Genomic DNA, 25,634 nt, shown 5'->3' on the forward strand with positions numbered 1-25,634 from the left:
TGCCTTTGGGAGGCTGGAAAGGCTCAGACTGCAGAGCTGGGGACACTGACTGTCCCTGTGAGCGGCATGTCCAGCGGCACTCCCCAAATCTGCATCAGCAGAGGCCTGGTCAGGTTCGTGGTGGGGTGTTCTGCTGACAGAGCGAGTGGCCTTTCTCCCCTCACACAAGCCATGTACCTCTTCCAGGAGGTGTTTTCCCCTTGCAGTTAGCCAGCTCCCAGTTTGCAGCTGTATTTCTGTGGTGTAGAGCTAGTGAGCACCCTTGGATCCTGCTGCTAGCTGTATAGGGGTGGTGTGAAGATCATCAGAGCTAGAACCAAACGCTTGTCCAGAGTACAGCTTTGCCAACGTGGAGCCTTGATGGAAGTTTAAACACCGTCTGTGTCATAGTGTTATGTTAACAGATGGTGAGCTGAGTCTGAGTGGCACGGCTGTGCAGGAGCCACGCGGGCTGTGCGTGCAAGCCCTGTGGTTCGTGATGGCAGTACAAGGTCTGTCATGGACCAAAGGGAATTTGTTGAAGCCCTTCTGCTCAAACCCATGACACAGCTGAAGAGGAGGATTGTTTAAACATGCTTAGCTGGAGAACAGCTTGACTTATTAGGGATCTTCTTGCATTATTGGGTTCAGAGATGCCTTTTTTGATACCTGTGCCAGGTACTTAGACTGGCAGTGTGTTGTGGTCTCCTTCGCTTTCTGGTTTTGTCTTTTTCAAGCTGTTTTATCTGTTGCTTGGACAGTGAAGAGGCGAGAGCTGCCTTTTCATTCTACTTACACAGATAAGGATATCCCTTGATGCTGCTGCAGGTCGTATTTGCAGGCTTGTTTCCAGTGACATGCAGCACATGCCTCTGTTTTCTGTGCGACTGGGATCTGTCGTGGTGGTAATGGTGGTATGGGGGCTTTGTTCCTCTTCAGGATTAGGTTCAGTGGTACATCCCTCATGTGGGTTTGTTTATCTGTTGGTGCTGTCGTCCTTTTTACTGCAGGGGAAAAACAGCTGAAAATCATGTTGTTTTTCTGAATACTTGCATTCTCTCTACTTGGGGGCGGGAAGGGAGAGAACAGAGTGCATCTCTAATTTAGTTTAGATGCAACTTGGTTATCCATGCAAAAAGTGTCTCTGTTAAACTCTTTAATGAATAGTGCTGAAATTAAGGTGGGGGGTAAGGGAGATCTTTTTAGTGACTTTGTAAGCTCTGTTACTCTGTACATCTGTCACAAAGGGTGAATTTAGTCAATATTGGAGAAAATTTACTTTTTCTCAGGAAAGGTAATGGTATGTTGAACAAGATTGAAGAATATGTTGGATAGAAATAATTTAAAAAAGGAAAGAAAAACTCTCTGGGAACTCTGATACTAAAAAAACCTGTACAGTAAAGTAAGCATTTTTGACCTTATTTTCCACTTCTACTACCCTGCCTTCCCATACCATTATGTGGAACAAGGAAAGAAGCAAAATACTTCAGTTCTTCAGAGAAGTACGAGTATCCTAGAAAGCTGCACATGGTGGCGTTAAGAGACTGTGTTTAATTTTTTTAGTCTATATAGAAATACAGCTGTATTAAAAAAAACATTTTTTTAACAAACACAGAAGTAGTCTGTATTAATTCTGCCATGTGCAAACACAGCCCCTCTTGGTTGCATCATTTCCATGTGTGCCTGAATCACACATTCTGATTCTTGCTATGGCTGTGATGCTTGGAGGAGCACTGAAATCCATTTCTGTTGAGAACTGCCAAGACGGTGTATGTGGTGTGCAGCATAGGGAGAAGTTGACTTGCATGTGTTGCGCCCCAAAGCCAAGCATTTGCGCGTAACGCAGTCTTCATGGTGGACTTCAAAGATCTTAAGCTTTCATTGTGCAAAATGTTGCATAGCCTTTTCCCTTTTGTGTGTAGTGATCTGGAGAAGGGAAAGTGAAAAGGGGAAGTCCACTTGTGGTATGTTGAGTAGATCCTACTAGCGTTGCCTGTTTTAACTGCAGATGATGGAACCTGGGGCAGGATTAGGGCTTCTGAAATAAAGACAGAGGACAGGAGGAGTTTGGTTGCTACCTGGACACCTTGCTGTAGGTGTGCAGTGTTTACACTTAGAGTACTGAGGGAATTACATCCCATTTTGAGCTTACTCCCCTGCATTATCACGTACACAGCATCTTACAATGTATTGCATGTTGTATCTGGGATCAAGCTGTACTCCCAGTGAATGCAGATGGGAAAGAACAGGACATGTTTAGAGTTTTTCTTATCAGTGAGAACTTTGCTCAGTACACTGATTAACTTAACTTTGGTTCTTTGTAAGGCTCCTCTTTTTTTTTTTTTTTAAAAAGAAGATGGAAGATGTATGCTAAACAAGAGTTTGCAGGAAAAGTAGGGCAAGCTTGATGACAAAAGCAGCACAAAAAAAAACTTTCTGAAGAAATGTAATTTTAGTCTTAGACACAGAAGAGAAAACCTTAGAAGCATGTGTCACAAACCCTTTGTTGCTGTGATGAATGGGTTTTTTGGATGCTTGATTTGAAACTCTGAGGTTTTAACTTGCAGAAGTGGCCATACCTGAAAACTCAGTGCATACTGTGTTTTGATAAAGTAGAAGAACTGTGCCAAATCATCGGAAAAATCTAATTCCAGTTCTCTCCAGTTGGCCGTTTTGAATTACTGGATACTTTTTGCCCTTAATCTCTCTGTGGCTCACTTGAATTTTCAGGACCGCTATGGAAATCAATTCAGGTTGGTGAAGTGTTTTGATTGTGCCCCAGGAGGGAATTAACCAGCTCTGTGGGAACAGAATTTGAATGGATTTGGTAAAGGAGAGATGAGGCTGTGCATGAGACAATGAGAACAACAAAACGTGGTATAGCTTCTCAGTTAGGGGAGAACCATGCATTCTGCACGTTGGGTAAGGCACAGGTTCTGCAGAGAAATTGTTTAATCACATTATTAACACATTCCTGGTTTTTAGGTGTATATAACATGCAAAAGTACACTGAATTAAACCTTCATAGGTATTGCCTAATACCTGGGTGCTTTGCAACATGAATGTTTAGTTAACATCGTCCATATGTGGAATTTAACAGTGCTAGTGCGTCACACACAGAAGCGTTAGCTGGGGTTTTGCGAAGTACTGTGTAGACTCCTTAAATGACACATTCATGTGCCAAAATGCCGAGCATTCATGGATTTAGGAAAGGGTAGGTGAAGAGGAGGGCTTCTCGTCTCGTCACTGCACGGCAGAGCTCTGACGTTCACAGATGTTTCCGTGGGGTAAAGCAGCTGGTGTCATTTGTTCAACAGTCAGGACTTCGAAGCCTGAGGTTTCTAACAGCCAAAGTGACCATTTTTAGGGTATGGATTTTCCTGGCCGTTTGAATAGCTAAGTCTTGTTCAGGCTTTCTTCTCTTTATATCTGAATGGTTTGCAGTGTGTAGTGTCTCACATGAGCAGTGCAGTGTTGCCCTATTCATAACCATGTGGAATATCGTCACCAACATAATTTTCTCAGCCTTTTGGTTTTGGACTCAGTAGTTCAAGTGAAGCTCCTGGATCATGTCAAATATAAATACAGATAACTCCCCTTCAATTTCTTGACACCAGTCATCTTTCCACAGGATGTCTTGCACGGTTTGGAGAAGATACCTTCTCTGGGTCCCTTGAGCCAGCATCCATTGCCTTTTCATTTCAGTATTTCACCTGCACCTTCTTGCTTGTTCTCATTATTCTGTAAGACCTCTCATGGTTCTTCACACCCCTCCATAAGAAATACTGTTGTCTTGGAGGGTGTGCCATGGCTCTAGGTATGAGCAGTATTCTGTAGCCTCCTCAATTTTCCTCCCTATTTGCCTAAATCTGCCTGGTTTTGTGCAGCATTTGCACTGGGCAAGGGCTGACACTTTAGCTAGTTCAGTGCTGGGCAGAGTAGACTGAAGTAGGGGCTGTTATAAGAAAAAAACTAAGAATGATTTTCAGATGTCAACCCGCTGTGCCCAGGAAGAGGAGAAAGGACAATGGGAAATGCCCTTGGAGCTGTCTTGAAACAGAGGAGAGAGACATCATTGGTGACTTCAGGAGCTGGATGTGTCAAAAGAAATAAACGTGTTGCATAACACTGACCATTACTGTGAATGCGTAACAGGGGATTGGAACAAATGGGGAAAAGGGAGTATTAAGGTGGGATTCGACCAGTGTGTTGCTCCATCCCTTCCTTTCACAGGGTTGTTCATCTGGAATGACAGCTGTCTCCATGCATCATAATAGGCAGTGTCAAAAAAGAGTTAGATGCAGGTCTTCAAAGTTATCTCCGTGTTAAATGCAGCGTGTTGCTGTCACTGAAAACCACCCGTAACCCTGCAAACTGGTTAGACTGGCTTTAAAGCCTAGAATAACTCCGAGCAGCTTGCGCGGATCTAAGTGGGGGTGGCAGGTTAATCAGCAAAGTCAGGTTCCGGAGGAGTGAAATGATGGGCTGAAGGCCAGCGTATCGTGTAGTCTTACAGCAGAGCTGCATCCTCCTGGTGAGTCTGGGGATTAGAGGTGATAAAGATCACAAATTGCAGCCTTAGAGGACGTGCCCTGTTTCGCTGGGCACCCATGGCTAGATTTCTTTTAACTTGCCTGATGATACAAATCTGAGAAAGTTCAGGGCTAATTACGTGTTTCACTGATAGCACTCATTTAGACGCAGCCTTCCCTCCCAGAGGGAGTCTAAAGTAGACTACAGACAATAGCACGGTCACCGTGCAGCTCGACCCGAGGTGCGAGAGGCTGCAGGTGGAGGCTCTGCGCAACATGACGTGGGGGAGGTTTTGGCAGAAGTTACCCAACCGACCATTTGAAAGTTGCACTTGCCAGGGCAGTCTGGGTTTCCAGGCAAAGATACCACTGTAAAGCTGACTATTTCATTGCAGTCAGCAGGGAGAGCACTGCGCTCCCGTGTTTGGGAGTAGAGAGGCGCAGGGAGGGTTCAAGGAGCTCAATGTCCTCTCTCCTGAATTAGTATTTAGACAGCGCTACCTCTTTTTTTTTTTTCATCTATTTTTATATTCCTGCGTTTCCCAGAAAGCTTTGCGACTAAGCTCTCCAGAAACTCACATAGGGTGTTCCGCCCTTGCTGTACAGTTGCTTCTCTTGGCAGAGCTGCACTCACTGTTCCTGAGCTTCTGATTACGGGATATGTATTTTTCATTTTTAATTCCTTGGTGTGTCTTTACTCAAATTACCTCCTTCCGTGCCAGCGGTGGAGGTTAGGTCCCACCACAAAGTAATGACTCGCACTGGAGATGTACATACTTCTCCCTTCTTCCAGTCACCCGGCCTCTGCCCAGCGCCTGTGTGCCGTGTGCGTGTGTGGTCTCAATCGCTGGGACAGGCAGCAGCGGGGAGGCCGTAGGCCCCTTCTTCTTTTTGTTACCTGTTTGCAGCTGAGCTCTGCGGACACCCGCTTCACCAGCTTGATACGCTCAGATGTGTGAGGGTCCTGTGTGAGCCTTGCGGGCTGCTGGTGGCACAGCCATGGCACCCTGGCTGCCTCCCACGGTGCTGCCGCAGCATGCAGTTAGTTCTCTTGCTGTCTATTAGCCGCACTGCGTACGTGCTTGTTCCCTGCTTTACTTCCGTGTATGCCGTAAATACCCTGTATGAAGGTAGGAGAAAGCTTTGGAAGAAAGATCAGCGCTCTTTTTTCTCATGTATATTTGGCCTCAGATTCCAGCTACTTGATTTATGGAGGTGCTCTTCACAGCTGCTGACAAGTTGTGGCAGAGGACTGCGCTGTGCGCTGTTGGGGTGCCATACAGCTGGTGTCGAGTACTCCCCTGCAAGCGGGAAGGACGTACATGGCTGAGCTCAAGCAGTAGGGATGAGAATTCTTTTAAGGCAGAATTGCAACTGCCAAAAATGCATTTCATTTTGGTCTTTTTTGATGGGGTTGTCAATAGCCTTGTGGAATTGTTTTAAAGGTTGAATCCTTCCAAGTTCTTGATCTTCTATCATACTTTAGACCAGTGAGAGAAAGTCGCTTTTCAGCAAGCCAAACAGTGGCTGTCTCGAGTGGAAATGAGAAGCTACCAACATGCCACACCAACCCTCTTCCAGTTCTCGACAGTGCAAGGCCAACCTTTCAGCACTGCTCAGGGAAAAGTGGCATGGCTTTCTCCCGCTTAGTGAGCTGGCAGTAAGCGGGGCTAGGGGACAGTTCTGCCGGCACGTGATGCGCGTTTCATTGCTGCCGGTCAAAATGTGCATCCCATGCTGTGGCTTCCAGAGGCTCTGAGGAGGAGATTAGCATGATCACTGTGACACGGGTGCTCCTGTGAAATCATCAAAGCCTTTATCCCCTTTTATACTTACTAAATGAATCTTTGGGGATAAAAATTCTGCAGTTAGAAGTGTGAAAAATCCTTTGTTCTTAAAATTATAATATTATCGCTCTGGCTATTTGATGCTTGCAAGCAGTAGAAGGAGAAGCCTGGCTAAAAGCCGTCTCTACAAGGAGGAATAAAACGGAGTCAGCAGGCATTAGCATGTGTAGGACATGGCTCCCTGGCTGCTTTACCCAGTGGCTTGTTGGGTCTTGTTCTGCTGCAGGTTAGCAGCTTTCGGCAATGTACAGTGATTAGTGCTCCGTGTCTTTCTTCGCAGCACCTCTCTGTATCCTGGGGCTAGGATTAGGTTAGGACCCAGAGGTGGCACAGTTGTCTGCACTGACTGAGAGCTGAATAGTGAGGGCAGAGGTTTGTTGCTTAGACTGAAATGCTTTCTATGTTTATTTCCCTTCTCTGGAGGAGGAATGACATTATTTTCATTTGTAGTCTTTCTGTCTCTGGCCTAAACATGTGGTGTCCAATTTCCTTCCCTGGCAGGTGACCTGGAAAACGAGGAATGGTGTCTGGCTACAGAGCTTAGTCCAGCAGCAATAAAGACTGAGCCAGCGTTGTGTGAGACATCAGGCCTTGCTCCCTCGGTCAGTCTCACTGTCACGGCCACGTCACTGGAGGAACAACCTGAGCTACAGATGGATGCCCTGGTACATGCAGACTTACTGTTCTCCTCTCCGTACAACTAGCTACAGGTTCTCTTTAGACTCTGCATACCAGTGTAGCCTCCTTGATGCCAAAGCTTGTCCATTCAGGGTGCATGCTGCAGTCTGCCGTATGGATTTTAACGTTTGCTGGTGTCCCACTACTGCTGTAAGGTCTTGAGTTTTAAAACACTTACCTGCGTCTTCAGGTCTTCATGGTTGGATGCACAGCTTTCTCATCTGTGCTAGCCCCAAAGCCTGGGGCTCATCCATTTTTAAAAATATTTAAACAGTTTCTAATGAACCAGTCCCACCTGAACTGAGCAACCCATTTGCCCTATCAAGCCTGTGACAAGCTAAGTGTTTTTCATAATAATTGGCTTTCGTGCTGCTGTGCCTTCCCCTAATCAGAACAACAACTCTTGTTTGAAATGACGGGAGAATTTCCCTGTTTGCCTGCTAAGTCACTTTTGCCAAGTGTGTGGAGCTTTGCCATTTCAAGCTGCTGCTGCTCCCACACCCACCTGCCTGGTAAAGAGCATTTGTGATGCTTTTCTGCCCACAGCTGGAGCAGCCAGTGGGCATTCACAAGGGCTTAGTTTGGCTGTGGTTGGGTTAAGGAGCATGAGCTGCAGCAGTTGGTGGCTCACCAGTCCCCTGTCAGTGGAGGAAGAAGAGTGACTGTTCTCAGTCCCCAGGGTGCAGTGGCAGTCCAGGCCGGGTGGAGTTAGAGTATGCTGAAAATAAATGTTTCCACTTGGATGTGGATTAGAAATATGTGCAACGGAAATTATTTTATGAGAAACTGAAAAAACTAAACACAAGTTACCCATAATCCTCTTCTAGTCTGAATGTGCAGTCCCCGGTGCGTAGTCCTGCTGTAGCCTGGGGTGCCAGGATTTGCAGAGAGTATGTTGGGAGTAGCTGGTGGCTCACTGCTGTTGCACAGATTAGTTACACAGGTTACTGAGAGAGATTTTGGATGCAGTGAGCATGCTGGTGTGCCAGACTGATTTCCTCAAGCCTGTAGCATTCAGGGAGACTCTGGACAACAGCTTGGCAGCCTGGTGCCCCAGCCCTATCAGCAGGGTAAACCAGAGGTCTTCCAAACTTCAGTCAGCCACAACTCTCTCTTTTCCTGCTCCTCCGCACCAGGAAATGAACTCGGATCCGATAATGTGGTGCTCAGTGACCAGCACCTTGCTCTTGCTCCCAGATGACAATGGTCTTGAGCAGGCTCTCCCCCACTGCCAGGAGCGCTTCTGTCTCTGCTCAAACAGACTGTGCAGTCCGGCAAATCCTAGCAGCAGCTCTGTTGCTAAGAGAAGTAATTTGAGTGGGTTGCATGCTAACTTTCAGTCTGAAATGTCATCTCTGAGGCGTAATCTTTTATTTAGCTAAATATAGTAGTAAAAAAAGCCACAGTGGGTGTAGTGAGGGCAGCTATTCTCTGTAGCCTGGTTTAGCAAACTGTGTGAAGCAGCTGAAGTTTTGCCTGTAGCAGCGAGGAGAGGGAAACCTCTCCATTTATGGAGAAGTCATCCTTGTATCCTTCAATTAAGACCTTTAAGATGTGTGCTTTGGGTTTTTATGCTGTTAATTTCTCTTTTCTAGATGAAACCACTGAGCCAGAAAGTTCTTCCAGAGATTAAACTGGAGCCCCATGAAGTGGATCAGTTCCTGAACCTCTCTTCTAAGGAAGGTCTGTTAATTACCAACTCAGAACGCAGGGGGAGATGACCAGAATGCACAATGAGTGTACTTTACCCAGATTAAATATTTGGCTTCCTCATTCGCCATGTTAATCTTTAGGCTGAAGCTATTGCCTTCTAGGGATTCAACTGAGGCTGCTGAAGAGCCAGCCTCTCTCTGACCCGTTTATGTGTGTTTTCTTACTCCCCCCACTCCCACCCCCACCCCTGCTCATCACAAAGAAAATGATCCCTTTTTTGTCTGTAGCGTATCAACAGTTGTACAGTTGCTGGAGGGAGCTTGAATCCTTAAAGTACAGGATTATTTAGGCTAGAGGGGAAATCAATTTGAGGGGACTTAACCAAGGCACAGAAAGCATGAAGAGCATAAGTGGAAACTTTACCCTTTTAACCTAGGATACAAAAGCAAGGATATGAGTTCATATGAAATGAATAGTTAGGTGCATCTCTTTGTAGCCTATTAGTTTTAGTAGAGTTTTTAAGAGCCACCAAAATCCCTTTGCACTAATCTATAAATGAGGAAGGAACGGGAATGATCCTTACCCTGAAAGTTAAACACATTTTCGTGGCGCATAGTATGTTAACCCAAGAAAAGTTTGAAAGGGCCAAATATTTGGGCTGAAATCTGAGCAGATAACTGCATCTTGGTTGGGGACACTTGATATTCTGCTGGTGAATTCATTTGTGTAGTTAAATAGAACTGCTCTATGGAGAGAAGGAAGTGATGTGGAAAAAGGGAGGCTATATCTCAACCCAGGGCATAGATTCGATTGCTCACTTCGTGGGATTGAGGGCCTTGCTGTTTTTCAAGTGTGTATCTTCTTCTGGCAACTACTAGAGTTAAGATGCTGGCAAAAAGAGCTCATGTATAATAGCGCTTTTTGGTTACTGTTTTTCTTCCCTCCTCCCCCACCCACCCATTTGACCTTTTCAACTCAAATTTGCAAAGTGTAACAAAAGTGGAAGGTGGCAAATTCAGCCCTGTATCTTCTTACTCTCTGTTTTCATTGCTATAAATTTATCTCAGAGGAAAAATGACTTAGTTATGACTGGTTTGGACATCTGCTAAATTGTCCATGTAATCTGAGTAGGTGAGACATTGCCCTGTTTCTCTTGGTCCAGACCCATCTGGTCGTAAGCAGCAGTGTGCTTGCCAATTCCAGCACAGGTTCTTCTGGCTGCAAGTGCAGTGGAAGTTAGCTTATGGTCCCAGGTAGCACAGTGTGAGAGAGGTTCCTGTGGTGGTTGCCTCTGCTGCTTCTGTTTCATCAGGACATTGAGCCTTCGCTGTCACTAGATTGTCACTTCCTCCCAGTTGTGCCAAACAAGGTCCTTAGGAGGCAGATTATTTTTCTCCTCCCTGGTCATACAACACCTTGGACATGATCCCTTCTGATGAAAAATACTGGCAATTTGTTCCATCCACAGCAAAGTTAGGAAATACTATTGGTTTTGAAGAGAAAGCACGCTGGCTCAGAGCCCCCCTGTGAATGTGTTTTCCCAGGGACAGGGGACTTGTACTGGAAGGTTATGCTTAAACCTCAAAGCATTTGGAGAAGAAGCTGAAGTGTAGGTAGAAATGGCTGGAGCATATGCTCAGAACCCTGTGTTATCTGTTGAACCTAAAGAGAGCTGCTGCATTTCATGCCTCTTTTGGAGTCCTGCATGCTCTGAAAATCTTCCAAGTTGCCATTTTTGCTCCATCCATTTTTTAGCAGACAGTCCTAGTCTTGGAAACTGAGTGGTGGTGGTGGCAGCAGCTCTAGTGGAAATTTAAATGAGCACCACAAAACCTTGTGTTATGTGTCTTTCTTGCCATTTAGCAGTGGATCCCCTGCATTTGCCTCCAACCCCTCCCAGCAGCCATGGCAGTGACTCTGAAGGAGGGCAGAGCCCAGCTAGATCGCTCCCCCCGTCAAGCCCAATCCAGCTACAAGCCACAGCTAAAGTGACATCGCGCACAGCTTCAGCGCTCTCCAATTCCCCTCTCCTGACTGCACCACACGTAAGTGGAGCTGGCTTTTTCAAGCATCTATCTATCTGTCTCTCTTTTTTTTATTTCTTTTTTTTTTTTTTCCTTTTAATTACTGGTTTTTCCATGGATTTGCTAACTTTCTGTTGTTCTTTAGATGAATCTGCCCCTGGTCAAAACTGCAGATCCAGTAATTCTTGCTCTCTGGTCTGTTCTGTTCCCACAGAGAACAGCGTGAACCTTCTCCTCTGAGTTGAGACAGGGTTCAACAGTGTTATTAGGTTTCTCCCACCGTGGATTAACCTGCTGGGTTAACCTGGCCCTGGCAGATCTGCATCTGTCCTCTTGTCGTGTCGAAAGCAAGTGGTGATCTTCAGGGAGGGATTTTCAGTAGTGCTTCTCATTTTGTCTCTTTTCCTGTTTGAGCTAAAGGAAGTTTTACTGTTGGCCTTGTGAGTGTGTGCAGAGCTGGGCCGAGAACAGCTGTTTTGAGGGAATCCTGTCCCAAAGGTTCAGTCTCTGAGTGGAAGCTATCTAAAAGATCTTCCCCTTCCATGCATTCCCAGTTAGGAGAGGCTGCTGTGTTATTAGGCAGAGTCCTCTCTGAAGTGGGAGAGCTGCTGCCTCTCTTCCCTCACACCCTTTTCTCTAGGGCTGTGTGCGCTTCTTGTTAAATTATTTCATTTCTGTGGCACTTGCAGAAATTACAGGGGACTGGCCCACTCATATTGACAGAGGAGGAGAAGAGGACGCTGATAGCAGAGGGGTACCCAATCCCTACCAAACTGCCCCTGACAAAAGCAGAGGAGAAAGTACTGAAGAAAATCCGCAGGAAAATAAAGAACAAGGTAAATGTTAGTCAGCTTTGCTGGCTAATTCCTACTCGTATTTTGTTTTAAAAAAATGCTGCAACAATTTTGCAGTCATGGTCTGGGGTACTGTTGAGTGCTGTAAGATGTCTTTTAATAATGTGGTTTTCTTTGGTCCTAAACACATCCATCAAATTGTCTGTCACTGCTGCAGTGTGCCTCTGTCTAGGTATTTACCTGAACACCTGAACAATAGAGTATTTAGCAAGCAGGGTATCAAGTTACTCTTGCTTGGCTCCATTTCAAAAACTGTACAATCCTACCCTTATGGTAGGCAAAGACCTCTGTATTCTTTCCGTGGTGATGAAGATGTTCTTTTCCACTGTTTCCTGTTTTAAAATCTGACTCTATTTCAGTGCCCAGTGCCCTAGTGTTTTGATCACTGAATTCTGTGACCTTTAAATGAATGGTTGATACCAAGGCTGGGAAATGCCTTATAAGTGTGTTCTTTATTCCAGCATGGGGGAGAGCCTGGTGATAGAGAGGAAAGCATTTTGTTTCAGACCTGGGCAGCTGACTTACTGTAGAGGATATTAGCACATCTTTGAACGTTAATGCATTCTGTTGCTGGTTTTGCAGATAGAGGTGTAAATTTGCCCACACTGAACTGGAGTTTGGTCTTGTAATATATTTTTTCAAAATTTTTGGAAGCAACCTTGTGCATTCAATGTATCACTTTGATATAGTTGGAGTCATTTATTTTGGAGGGGATCTCTGGAGGTCCTTTGGTCCCACCCCTTGCTTTGAAAGCAGGGTGAGCTTAGAGCAAGTTGCTCAGGGACTTGTCCAGTCACATTTTACTGTCTCAAAGGGTGATGAGTCCCCAGCATCTCTGGGCAGCCTGTTCCCATATTGGGCTACTCTTATGGAAAAAACAAATAAATATAATTCTTAATGTCTAATTGGAATTTCCCTTGTTGCAACTTGTATTTGTTGCCTCTTGCTATTTTGCTGTATGCCTCGAGAAGACTGACATCATCTTCGCTACCCAAGCTAGTTGAAGACAGCAAGAGGATTGTCTCCTTAGCCTTCTCTTCTTAAATCTGAACAAAACCAGCTTTCTCTGCCTTTCCTGATATGTTGTGTGCTCTAGCATGCTTATTATAGCAGTGGTCCTTCTCTGGGCTTGCTTCTGTACATGTAAAGTATTTATTTCAGAGCCACAGACTACGCTGTAATCAACTGTGGTCTTGCAGGAGCTGAGCGGGGGAAGAACCACTCCTCTTGACCTGCCAGCTACAGTTGTGCTAATGTAGACCCAGATCCAGTTGGCCACCTTTGCTGCCGGGGTGTACTTGTGTCTGACTTGTTCATCGGGGCATGCAGGTCTCTCTCTACAAAGCTGCTTTCTGGCACACGCACGGGCTTTTCCTCTCCCAGATGCAGGGCATTGTCCTGGGATCATCTTTTAGTATTTGTCCCAGGATATTCTCTCCAGATGAATCTGATACGCGTTTTAAGGTTAGTTCTGTAAGAGCAGGGTATGATCTTTTTCCTGCTACTGAGAGGAGTAGTCTTGCTTCAGGATGTGGAAACAGACCAAGTCAGTGTTTTGCTTACCAAGAAGAGAAATGAGAACACACGGAGGCTTGAATCTAATAACGCCAGGGCTTTTTACCAGTTTATTAATTCATTTCTGATGCCTTTTTTTTTTTTTCTTCTCTCTCTATGCAAATATTTGGTGTTTTTCTTCCCTTTTCCTTAGATCTCTGCCCAGGAAAGTAGAAGAAAAAAGAAAGAATACATGGACAGTCTGGAAAAAAAGTAAGCCAGCCTCCTTCCTGTTTCAGGCGGTTGCACTAGTTGCTGGGCTGGGATCCAGCTGTTGATGCTGGGACCGTTCCTGCACAGAGTGCCAGCTGCCCTCTCGTGGTTGTGACTGAGAAAAGGCCCTTCTTCTGGCTTCTGCTTGTACGGGTGCTGGGGTGCTGCATTCCTCACTCTGTCCCTCTCCAGCGCATTGCTAACGTGCCCAAAAGACTTTAAACCCTACATAAGGCCAGACCCATCTGCTGTCAGTCTCCCCCTCAGGCAGCTCTGTTGGCCTAGTGGGTAGGCAGTGGCCAAGGAAAGATGGATTCAGAGTGACTATATTCTGTCTTCTAGTGCAGATGGAGACAAAAATAGGAAGTGGGTGAGTCAAGACTGCCTGGGAAAATAAGCAGGACTCGGGAAAACAGCATGTGATCCATTGACTTCCTTTAATGAGGAGGAGCCAAACCCTCAGCTAGTGATTTGTGTCCCAAGTTGATCTTTCCTCCAGCAGACAAGTATTGTAATGTTTCTAATGGAAGGTGTCCCTGCCCATGGCAGGGGGTTGGAGCTAGATGGTCTTTAAGGTCCCTTCCAACCCAAACCATTCTGTGATTCTATGATTTCTCTCATGCACTTCACCAGATGGATCTGTTAAACCCCTTGTATCATCTTTGGTGATATCCTTGACGTAATTTCCTTTTTTTCTTTTTAACTCTTTATGGATGAGTCTTGCTTTCTCAGAGTTACTCTTGTGAAATTCCACCATATACATACCGATATCAAAACTGTTTCCCTTTATCTTTTTGCTTCTTGATATTATTCCAGGTGATCATGTTTGTCTTTTTAGGAGTCCTATATTTTTACTTGAACCCCTTATGTGGCATGTCATATGATAACCAACTTCAGTTTAGGGGATTTCCAGGGGCAGTGTGGAAATGAGCACTCTCTTGGAAATTAACCCTTCTGGCTTATTAACCTCCCCAAATGTGAAATTTGAGGATCTAATTTTGGAAGCATGGCATTTGCTAAATTGCTTGGTGCCCCTTCCTAGCAGGGAAATGCACACGTTGAACACCTTTGCTCAAAATACTTGCTAAGAACATAAATATAGCATGCTCTGTGACTTTTAAAGTCTCTGTCCCATGTCCCGATGCACAGAGAAGGTCTGAGCAGGGTCTTTGCTATTGCTATTTCAAGGGACAGAAAGTAGTTACAGCCCATTCTGAATGAACTGCACCTGCTGGAATGTAGCTGAGCGCTGTAAGCAGCTGCTCCACAGCTGGTAGTATCTTTTGCAATGTCTTTTACACCATGGAGTATGATTAAAGATTATGACAAGTTCGTTGGTGTAACTTTTCATTAAATGTAGGCATGATAGAGCTCTCTGTGAAAGCAACTTTAATAAATGACTGATTTTTCACATTCTTCTTTCTTTCCTTGTGCTGTCTCCAGAGTTGAGACTTGTTCAAATGAAAATAGTGAGCTGCGTAAGAAGGTTGAAGTCCTGGAGAATACCAACAGGTAAGGTATGAAGGGAATAAAACAAAACTGTAGCATGATATTCCAGTGAAGAGTGAAAATCTGGGAGTTAGGAGATCAATTGAAATGTGAAGAATAGCAGTAGCTGATCTGGTTAATGTCAAAGAAAGATGAAGAAGGCCAGTTATCGTGACTTCAGTGTGATGTGAAGCATGGAGGCTTTGACAGTCCTTAAACTGTCTCCCTTACCTGTGCTGTGCTTGAGAAACCTTTTCGCACTCTGAGTTCTTCCACTGCCCAAGGAAATGTGGTTAGTGATAGGTAACAAACCAAGAGCTACAGCCTAACTCTTCATCTTTATTTAGTCAAAGACTGTTTTGACAGAAGACCTTGACTTGGAGCATGACACTTCTGGAAATTACAGTGCTGAAGCTCAAGAGTTGTTATTAGTTTCTTCTGGACTACTGTGTGTCCTTGCAATTACTGTGCCCCCTTCTAACCATCTCACACCCCAGAATTTCCTTCATTTGGAGGGGGGAAATCAACTTTGTAATTTCTGAAGAAACAGGTAACTCAGCGGTGGCTTGCTGAAAGGACGTGTGGCAGAAAACGTTCCGTAGCTGAGCTTTCACTTGGATGTTAGCTAAGAGTGGAGTGTCAGTCATGGCTTATGCTCAGCGTGGTGATGGCAAATTCCAGTGAGTAGGTACTGGATAAGCCCACTGTTAACACCTTCTAGAAGCGTTTGTGGGGATGGTTGAATATCGCTGCTGAACATGATGGTAGCGCTGAAGTGTAGGAGGAGGCTGGTTTTGAAGATAAGACCCACGATCATGGGAAATGGCCCTAGAGCTTGTCTGGCAGCCAGTGCATTGCTAATTGAGTGGCATGTGTTGTTTCTAATCTCCGGATCCAATCTCTAATTTCATGGAGCCAGACCCTGTAGCACTGTGATTTGCTGGAGAGTCTCCCACACACTGCTCATGCATAAAGACATCTGCTGCTTGTTTGAAGAGAGCCAAGCCATTTCTGTGCCTCCTGTACCTTCCTCCAGGCTTTTACATAAAAGAAACAGGAATTGGTCTGTAGGTGTGGAGCAGGGTTTTCTCTCCCAGGAGGTGCTGAAGCCTGCTGCTTTAAGGAAAGGTGCAGTTGTGGATGAACCACTCGGGGACATGTCAGGCCTAGAGTTGTTCTCCCCAGTTCAGCTAGAGCTGGCCAGCTGTTTCCATCTTGGAGTTGGTGAGGGTGCGATCATGAGGACAGCTTTGTTGGTATTGTCCATCCTTTTAGACAGGACCTTCAGCATCCTCACGATTATTTGATGGTCCTAATTGTGTCATGCTAAATACTGTAAAAATGTTGAGCAAAGTGATATTATCTCAGAATCCTTCATACTCGGGGTGTGTGGGGTGAGTTGCATTGTTTTCTTCCCTCCGCAATAGCACTGGTATTGATTCATAATCTCCTGCAGAGAAACAGATTTTCCTGACCCTCTGCACAGAAATTCTTGTAAATCATGGCAATGGCTGTTTTGGCTATTTAGATACAAACTGTACCTAAAATCTGTCCAGGCTTTGTATTGAAGTACTGAGAAATTTTTAAAATGCCTGCTTTCATGAAGCCTGAATTATATAAGATACCACATTATATTTTTTTCACCTTAGCCCCAAGGAGCCACTTTTCTTATTTAGTGCATAATTGTGCAACTATCTCATTCAGAGAATGGTTCCAGGCCCTCATTTAATGTCCATTATCCACTTCCTACAGTGAATTCAAAATGTCTGTTTTCCTTATTGGTATTTGCACAGAGCCTTGATGTGACATCCAGAAACCATTTGAATGTTTCAGAGCTTGTCTTCACAGCATCCAACGGCTGGTACTTCCATCTCCTATCTGCAGTCAGGAATCAAAGTTCAAAGCAGTGGTGGTCAAAATTATGCAGTGTCAGTTTATTCATGGATGTCCAGATTTAAATGTTCAGGACTTTATTTCTCGAAGTATCTAGCACACAGTCATACACACATGTATCTTAATATGACCAAAGCAGAGCCCCAGTTGACTTTCGTTGCAACTTTGAGTGTTTAGTGCAATAAAAAATGAAGATGTGATTGAAGATCTTATCTAAAAGTAGATCTACAAACGTTAGAGCTGTGTTTTGAAAAATTTTAAGAGTAGAAGGAAGGTAACAGGAAGATAAGAACTGTGATTACATGTAAGAATGTTCATGCATTCCGTGTGGATGAAGACAAAGTTGGGTTTTTACCTTGTTGGAAAATTGGGCTGTAGCTCTTTACCAAAAAGTTTGTGCACATGTATAGGCTGTCAGTCAGTATCATGTTTTTTATAGTGTGGCTGGAGTTGAGAAGAACTACAGGGCAGTTTCCAAAACATATAACTATCGAACAGCGGAGTTTCCTTTCTGTATCTGCAACCAGCTTTTTAGAGCACGTTATTCTATATATAGAACACGCTTTGCACAGATACATACCTCAGGCTTCAGGGAAACCCTGCTTGCATTTCAAAATCTGGCTCCAGACCATGAAAACACTAGAACAACTTCTGGTAAAAACGTTCCTACATTATGCTCAGTAACGTGAAAAAAATTAGAAGAATCTTCCCTGAGAGCCTGCCTTAGCCTGAAATTCTGGATTTGAAAAGATGTAATGTAAAAGGTGCAAGTGTGGTTAAAAGCTTTGCATCCAGAAGCATCTCCCTTGATATTTTTGCATTTTAAAAGGCAAGGCAGGAGGCTGGGGATCAAGATGCAGGGGAGTTTTTAATTCTTGTTACTCTGAGTGGGTGACTGCTGCATTTTTGGCATCTTTAGTATTAGAACAGTAGCATATGTCTCCTCTCTTAATTTATGTGACTCAGTCCCTTAAAAGAAACCCATCCAAATTTCTTTATTGGCACTTTTCTCAAAACTAAGGAAGCACATTATTGCCTGCATATCTGTTATGTCTTGTAGCCACAAGTGAGCCAGGCTCTTGCTGGTTTCAGGAGCATCTGAACACAGGGATACTGCTGTCTTAAAAAGCAAAGGGTGTGAGAAGAAGCTGGCACCAAGACTTGAACTGACTCGTCCTGGTCACTAAGAAGGCTTCATCCGCTCAGCGTTTTGGCACTGGGACCAGAGGGAGACCCTGCAAATGACCTAGGGGATTGAATATGGTCTCTGACACCAGCATTGTCTAGCTGGGAGCCATGGCTGTTTGGGCTTAAAGACAGTATTGAAACTTCTGGTGCTGTGTGTGGCACATGAGAAGTAGTTTTGCTTTTCACTTTGGTTGATAAACATATTGATGATCACTTTTCCTGGAGAAATGATAGACAGGATCTCATTAGCAGATGGTTGAGAGTGTCACAAGTGGAGAGGGCATGCCAAGTGGCTGCTAGAGTTGCTGCCCTGCAGTAATGACTAGCAAGTTGTGTAGATCTCCACGCTGACAGGCACCTTAGAGCAGTGGCTTTACAGATGCAGTTGGGATATTCTTCCACATCTCATGCTCCTGATCAAGCTATTGAGCAGTCATCTAAAGAACAGGTTGCATATCAGTCTGACACACCAAGGGTTTATCAGCACCAAAGCTGCCAGGCTTCACTGATTTGCTTGGCTATTCCTTTGTTTGAGGCTGGTAAAGCCGTTTTACCAAGGAATTTTCAAGGATTGAAGGATCTGGATTTAAGTTGCAAGTGAGATACCTTGCACTTGGCTTCAGATCACCCTTATAATAGTTGACAAAGCAACTGCAGCAACTCCTTGTTTTCAAAGCAGCAGGACAATGTTTTTATGCTGAAACATCTTTGATTTTAAAAATGATGGATTTTTTTCTTTACAAATCAAATGAGAAATGGTGGATTTTTTTTTTTCCCCTGTTTTGAGGTATTCTGGTCTTTCGGTGAAAACCTTACTTTGGGATTTGCTCTCTTTCCTACAAATAGGACAGGAAGAGAAGGAATCTGTGTAGAGTTGGAAGAGCAATTTTTCTCTCTCCTTGTCAAAATTAGGTTTTGTTCCTCACAAAGTAGATAAATTCTCTGAAAAATCTAGTTCAAAATAAACAGTGTTTGGTGTCTCCTAGATGATGTCTGGTTTTTTTGTTTAAATCGATGTTGGATTTTAAACATAAACACTGAATTAAGGCAATCTCCCAGGTGGCTAGGACCTGGAATGACAAATTTCCTCTCCTTATTCAGTGTTACTGGAAGCAGAGGGGAAGCCTTGACTTGTTCCTTTTTTCGGTGGTGAATGGGACTCTTCTGACGATGAATACATGAATGTGCACACGAAAACAAGACATCACAGGCAGAGTGAATTTGCTGGCAGTGTGTGGAAGAGAGAGCAGGAGTCTTCAGTCACTTTGCAGCTTTCCTATGAGGTGCTTCCATTGGCAGGGAAAAGCGTGAAAGCACGTTCACACCTCCTACGGAGGTGACCCTCTAATTGAATATCACCGGGAGATGTGTCAGACAGACTGAAAATAATCCCTGTGGGTGCAAACCCCCTTATGCACGCTGCCTCGGGATTGCATTTTCTCCTGTTAGGATTTAGCCATAGGCAGTGTGTTTCACTAAAAGCCTTTGTGGCCTTCCTGCTGCTATTTAGAGGGGGCATCTTCATTAGGTTAACCTAAGTTCTGTTCCACAGAGCAGAGAGCTGCTCCTTTTCCCTCTCTTAGTCCAGATCATCCCTGCAACCATCGGTAACAATGAAGGAAGCTTTTGCATAGGAAAAGAGATCTTTTGACCTTGGAATGCCAATGTCTTCCACCATTAGAGATTGAAGTAGAGAATAAAAGCACCAAGGAGTGCCCTGTTTTGGCAGTGGCAGGCTAAACTGGTATCATCTGTGAATAAACAAACATGTGTCTTGCTCTTTGAAAATGCGCCTGTAGCCTGTCAGCTCCCAACACTGAGTCCTTGTCTGCTGAGGAGGCAGTAGCTCTGCTCAAACAGATAAATGGCTTGGGGGAGAAAGACATTGTAGTTGGTAAGTAAGGTGGGTGATGAATCTTCCTCTGTGCATAGGAGACCTCAGAATACCTGCCTAATTATACTTTCCAAAAAGAGAGCGTTTTGGAATCAGCTCTCTGGGCCCAGCAGTTTTTTAAATTGGACACAAAAAGGCAGAGATGAGCAAAGTGAGGAGACTTGCCTCTTCTCTGTTGATTTCCTCACCAGCCATTAGCTGTTTTCTCACTGACGCCTCCACAAAAAGTGGCAAGAGCGATCAGCATTTCAAGGCTGCTGCTGCTGCCAGCCCCAGAGCTCCTTCCGCCTCGCTCCGCAGAGCTGGTCTGTGTCGACCCCAGTGACTCCGGCCTGAAACGGGGGGAGAATTCAGTCTTCCATGATAGCACAGAAATTGCAGGGTTAAACAGGCGTTGCTGTCTAGCGTAGCTGGTGGCTTATGGTGGGAACACTGTATACAGCACGTTCTGTGCCAGAAAAATGTGATGCACCATGTATGCAAGTCTTTGTGAACCCTATGCCATGTAGGGGATGGGAGGAGGAATTGGAGGAAGGTGCAGAAGAGAGCAGGGAATTAGGATGGTCTCATTTACGTGATGGATAGTGTTTTTATCTCTTAATTTGTCTGTGGTCTCTCTAATAATGAATAAAGGACTGAATTAGACAAAGCACTTTCTTTTTTTAAATGTTGAGTTCCAGAATAAGCCAAGCTCTCAAGAGCATGCAAGACATCCTTCCTTAATAAGTTGAGAAGGATCTGCTGGCCCAGATAAATCTGGGCTGTGAGCATGCCTTGTGCTCATTTCAGAATGCATTCCTGAAGTCCTTGAATTCATTAAACCCTAATTAGCAATGAGCATTGATGATTAAAAAAATCTATGATAATAGGCAGACAAGTGTATATTGAGCTGCGAAGGCACCTCTGGGTCTGTCCTACAATTAGCTTTTAGCCAGTTTGATCTTAAAATAATCCTTCTATTTTCCCTGACATCCTAACCTTGCCTCTTGCTTTAGCATTTGACGTCACAGGCTCGCAGGCTGTTGCCTGGAATTTTGTGGGGGTTACCCTCTGCAATAGGTTGTGAGACTTTCAGGAGAAATGAGAAGTAAAATTGGAAACAAGCAGCAAAGTTTACATCCTCATGCAAAATTGTACTATATTTAACTGTGTCGAGGGCAAGCATTGGGTTACTCAGTGTCTGTTAAAAAGCTTTAATGAAAACAAAATGAAAACTGCTGTGAAAACCCTATATTGGTCATTCTTTGAGATAATTTCCCATGTAAATTACTGGTATCCTAATTGTAGTAATTGATAATGATACAGAAAAATAAAAACAGCTAGAAAGACAGAATATCTTCCTGGTCTGGGACTGTTGACTCCAACCAGAACAGAATTGCCATTGTGCTTGGGACCTCTGAAAGGCACAGTCAGAGTAGCTACTCAAGAATCTGTGATTTGTGTCAACTCCTGGAGAGTTTAGCAGATAGCAATGAAGTCCTTTGTTTAATAAATGAATTTATGAGAAGTGAATTCTGTGCCTATGCCTAGCTTTAAAACCTTCTCTTTGAAACTGGTCCAGCATGTGGTCCAAAGCACTGTACAGCAGGTTTTCAGAAAAAGGAGGTGGCTGTAAACCTCTGCCACCAATGAAAGCAGTTATAAACTTGCTTCTGCACCTTTTCACATAACGGTGAAACTCCTGCTGAAACAGGTTGTATATGCATCTAGTCACTTGCACGTAGAGCAGTTTCAGTTGTTTGTACGCTTACCAGAACTGTTTCTTGTAGCAACGCTGAAATTAACAGTTTTTATTTATAAGAGCCTTCTGAAAGTGCTGAAGAAGGAATTGTTCAGGGACATCACTTCAGGGAAAGCCAAGAGATCTTTTGGAACAGTCCAGTGCTAATACATGTAAAAATCTTGTAAAACTAAAAACATTCCTTGCTACTGACTTCAAGGACTTTAAGGATCTGCACCTTGATATAAATGGTGTATTACTGCCAAGAGTGGAATTTGAAGCAAATTGGCTGTTTAATCAGGAAGTAGATCAGTGCATTTGATGCTTGTCTGTTGTCGTTGCTTCCCAGAACACTTCTGCAGCAGTTGCAGAGACTCCAAGCCGTGGTTGCTGGGAAAGTGTCCCGTTCGTGTAAGGCAGCTAGCACACAGACAGGGACCTGTCTTATGGTGAGTGTCCCTAAAGCTGGGAATTCTAGGGGAATGAGAATCTCTTTCCACTGTTCAAAGGCACATCCCTTGTTCTGCAAAGCCCTGACTTGCAAATTTGCATCTTGGGAAACTTCTCTTTAAAATTTGACAATTAATTTTGTGGTAGGTTAGACTCCTCGTTGATGAAGATTAATGGTTGTGGGAAGGCATTAAATTCTGGAGGAGTCTGGGCCCATGCTTTTGATTGGATGCTGCAGTGATGAAAGAAAGAGCACTGCTCCTCTTGAGTGACCCGTTTTATTATTTCCTACAATCTTGTATATGAAAAATGGCATCTAGAGTTGTAAAATGAAAATGAGGGTGATCTTTGATGGCCAGTTCTTTTGATACCAGTAAAAACAATCTTGCTCATCCAAATAACAGTATGACTAAGGCGGTAAACCTACCACTGGCCTATTTCAGTAATACTAGTCAGGATAAGAAAAAGATCAGGATGAAACCTCTCCCTTTTCCCTTCTTACACTCAGTCAGCAAGTTCCCCTTATACTAGCACAGTTCATTGATGGAAATTATTTTCGAGGCCTAAGTCCTTCTAGTCTGCCAGCCTCTCTGTCACTTCAAAGCAAGACTGGGGATAGCAGCAGAAATAACTGGAAATTCCAAAGAGCATCTGTAAAACGTACACGGTGGTTGTGTCTGCTTTTCAGCTTTGGGATTAAATAAGGCTGTGGGCCAAAATGGTGGCAGACATTGAACCCAAACTCCCGCCTTGAAATCTGCCCTGTAAAACACTGGATTCTTACTGTATATGTGCCTTTGCTAAGAGATACTGTACGTAGTGATGAAAATAGCCATGAAAATGGTTTGTTTTGAAAAAGTATAAGATCTGCTTGGTGTTGATTCTTAGTTTTGATGTGTTTGTGTGGGCCAGGAGCAAGTGCACTTACCTCTTCTGCATCTTCCCTTTGCCAGATGGTGGTGCTGTGCTTTGCAGTAGTTTTTGGCAGCTTCTCTCAGAGCTATGGGCCATATCCTTCTGCTACAAAGATGGTGTTGCCCAGGCAGCATTCCTCGCCAGAGTCCTACACAGACTCCATTGGTAAGTGACAACTATCCCAGTCTTGCTTACTGCTTGGTTGTGCTCCGGCACTTGTTGTTCACCCCCATCCCTTACCCTCTCCTCAAGCACCTCTTGCTTTTCTGCTTCTTATCCGACCATTCCTTGATATATCTGTGTCTTTTGAAGGACAGCTTGGCTGTTCTAATGGCAGAAGACTTCATAGGCAGGGGCAAAGCCTTTTCCCACTAGCCTGCTTGGTACTTCTGCTTAAAGCGGTTTTCTTTCTGTTTGTTGAACTGAAGCTAGTGGTCTGTAAAAGGCAGCGAGATTTCTACTCGGTAGCAAGTGTTTGTACTGTTAAACCACACAACTGATATCTGCTGGTGCATTCTTTGCCAGTGTCAACAAAGAGTCCGAGGGCTGAGTGGGAAACTGTTAGTATTATATACCCATAATGAACCAGTTGCTTCCAACCTGTATAATCAAAGTGATTGTTTCATTTTGGTTTTGTTTTGTGAATAATTCAGAGCTTTTTGATCCCAACCTGGAGCATTGCTGTGGTATCTCTCCTCAGCTATCAAATTACTAGCTAATCACTATGCAAAGAAAAGACCTTTGCAGCTTTAGTTCTGCTCTGACAGTTTCTATTTCCTGAAATGACCAGGACTGTTCTCTGAGCTGCCTGTTTCTCATCTCTTTTTCTGCCTTCTGTCTTTGTGCACAGTGAGGTCAAGGAGTCTGCTAATTTATGAAGAGCCTCACCAACTGGAGGAGTCGTCAAGCCCGATCTCCTTTGCAGATCGCAATGACAGGCAAGCAGACACCTCCAAGTACATGGCGCTGTCCCTGGAAGCCATGCCAGGGACACAGCAGGATGATATCATGCAGTTCACAATAGCCAACGAGACGAGGCTGGAGAAATCGGTGCTGCTGGGCCTGCAGCAGCACAGGTGAGTGCAGCGCGGGCTGCGTGTCATACGGCGTCAATGTCAGGTGTGCCTGGAGGCCAGCGGTAAGACCAGGGTCTCAGCTATGCTGGGCACTGTGAAACATGAACCAAGAGCTTGGCCTTTATCTGGGGAGCTTACAGGCAAAGTTACTGTTATTCTGGAGAAGTGGTTGCAACAATATTGTGGTAATGCAGCTACCAAACTCAGTGCTTCTGCCAAGACACCTAACCTCTGTAAGCCTGTTAGTTGTGCCTACCCACTGCTTTAAGCGCTTACTTTTGTGTCTCCTAGAGGAATAAGCTTTTGCCAGTTTGGAAGTGTGAGGCTGTGACTCACTGGGCTTTCTATGAGGTTAGGGTGTGAAGAGCTGGAGCTTCTCGCAGCAGTGATCTTGCTAAAGCATTACTGTGGAAAGTGTGCAGGACTCAGTGATAAGAGACAGACCTGTAAAGTTATCTGAACTACACAGAGCTGCTTCATCTTTTTTTTTTTTTTTTTTAGCATAAATGTAAGCTTTTGGGGCCGCTGCAAAGATAGATTCACTGGTTTAAATATGTGTGTGCAGTTTTCTTTCCACTCTACCTTTTGTTCTGCCACTGTTCTGTCGGCCCAGGTCTTGGTGTCTTCTAGCAGTCAGTAGCAAGCACACCAGGCAGTGGAGAGAGGTATTTGGTTTGGAAGCACACTGCTCTGAGGGCTGGGATGAGCTGTATCACCCCAAGCATGCCTTCTGAGCACTCGTGTGCAAGTTACACGTAGAGCCAAAGAGATGAGTAATTTCCAACTGACAAGTACCTGGTAAATACTGAGTTACTGGTAAATTACTGAGTATTTAGTGTTAGCCAATTCAAGCAGGATATGAAAATCACTTTTAAAAATGACTATTGGCATTAACCTTCATTTTGTGTTTCTTTTTTTGTTCCCTGCAGAGTCAACTCCGAACTAGAAGGAAATGAAACACTGAAGATAATTGAAATAGACAGAAGAGTCAATGCCACCTCTTAAAAATAAAAAGGCCTTTTTTTCTTGACTTCCCTCTTTCCCACAAACTTTCAACCAAAGTCCCCCTGACTTGTCATCCTCAGTGAACCAAAGCACAAAAGAGAGGGAGTTCAACTTCTGCATTGACTGGTGAGGCTGTGACTGCAGATGGGATCTCTTGTCTTTGTAACTCCCTTCCTCGCTTCACACACAGTCTCTGTCTTTGCTTTTATTCCTTTCCTGTCTGATACTGCAAGGGCAGGATTGAATTGTGATGCAGATGATGCCAGCAGCGTGCCGGTGACTGGTGGGGGTGTGTGCGTGCACACACACACACATCCTAATTTGAGCACAAAGACATTCTGTAGAAGAGTGGAATATGCAGAACCGATGGGAGCGTGTGGGTGATAGGTTTCTTGGGAGAAGGAATTGAGAGAAAGAGGAGATGCAGCATAATGCTGCTCAGAATCCAGCCACAGCTCCATGCCTACTGGTCTACAGCACTTGAACCTTTTGGGGAAGGTGAGAGGCAAGTTGTGTAGTCTGCTTCTGAAGGGACGAGAATGGGCCCTGATACTGTCGAGTTAGCAGCACAGGCAGAAGAGGGGTGGGCAATGATCCTGCTGAGTTGTCCTCCCCTAGCTCTTTCTCTCTTCTCCCCTCCAGCCCCAGGGTTTCTCGCTGGGTTGAAAGCA

General features: G+C 44.5%; 1 protein-coding gene across 1 annotated transcript in view; it reads left to right on the top strand.

Moving 5' to 3' along the window:
- CREB3L2 (cAMP responsive element binding protein 3-like 2) overlaps positions 1-25,350 on the top strand; it is a gene marked incomplete at its 5' end in the record, with an annotated part of 34,406 nt that extends 9,056 nt beyond the window's left edge. Inside the window, 10 exons of the mRNA XM_010152503.1 lie at positions 6,860-7,023; positions 8,632-8,719; positions 10,553-10,734; positions 11,403-11,549; positions 13,276-13,334; positions 14,778-14,846; positions 21,867-21,966; positions 22,921-23,047; positions 23,733-23,958; positions 24,888-25,350. Coding sequence (XP_010150805.1) covers positions 6,860-7,023; positions 8,632-8,719; positions 10,553-10,734; positions 11,403-11,549; positions 13,276-13,334; positions 14,778-14,846; positions 21,867-21,966; positions 22,921-23,047; positions 23,733-23,958; positions 24,888-24,963 — 1,238 coding nt within the window. The remainder of the gene's footprint in view (positions 1-6,859; positions 7,024-8,631; positions 8,720-10,552; positions 10,735-11,402; positions 11,550-13,275; positions 13,335-14,777; positions 14,847-21,866; positions 21,967-22,920; positions 23,048-23,732; positions 23,959-24,887) is intronic.
- Between the last annotated feature and the right edge of the window lie 284 nt (positions 25,351-25,634).

Source organism: Eurypyga helias, unplaced genomic scaffold (assembly GCF_000690775.1).
Source record: "Eurypyga helias isolate BGI_N326 unplaced genomic scaffold, ASM69077v1 scaffold41295, whole genome shotgun sequence".
NCBI lineage: Eukaryota > Metazoa > Chordata > Aves > Eurypygiformes > Eurypygidae > Eurypyga > Eurypyga helias.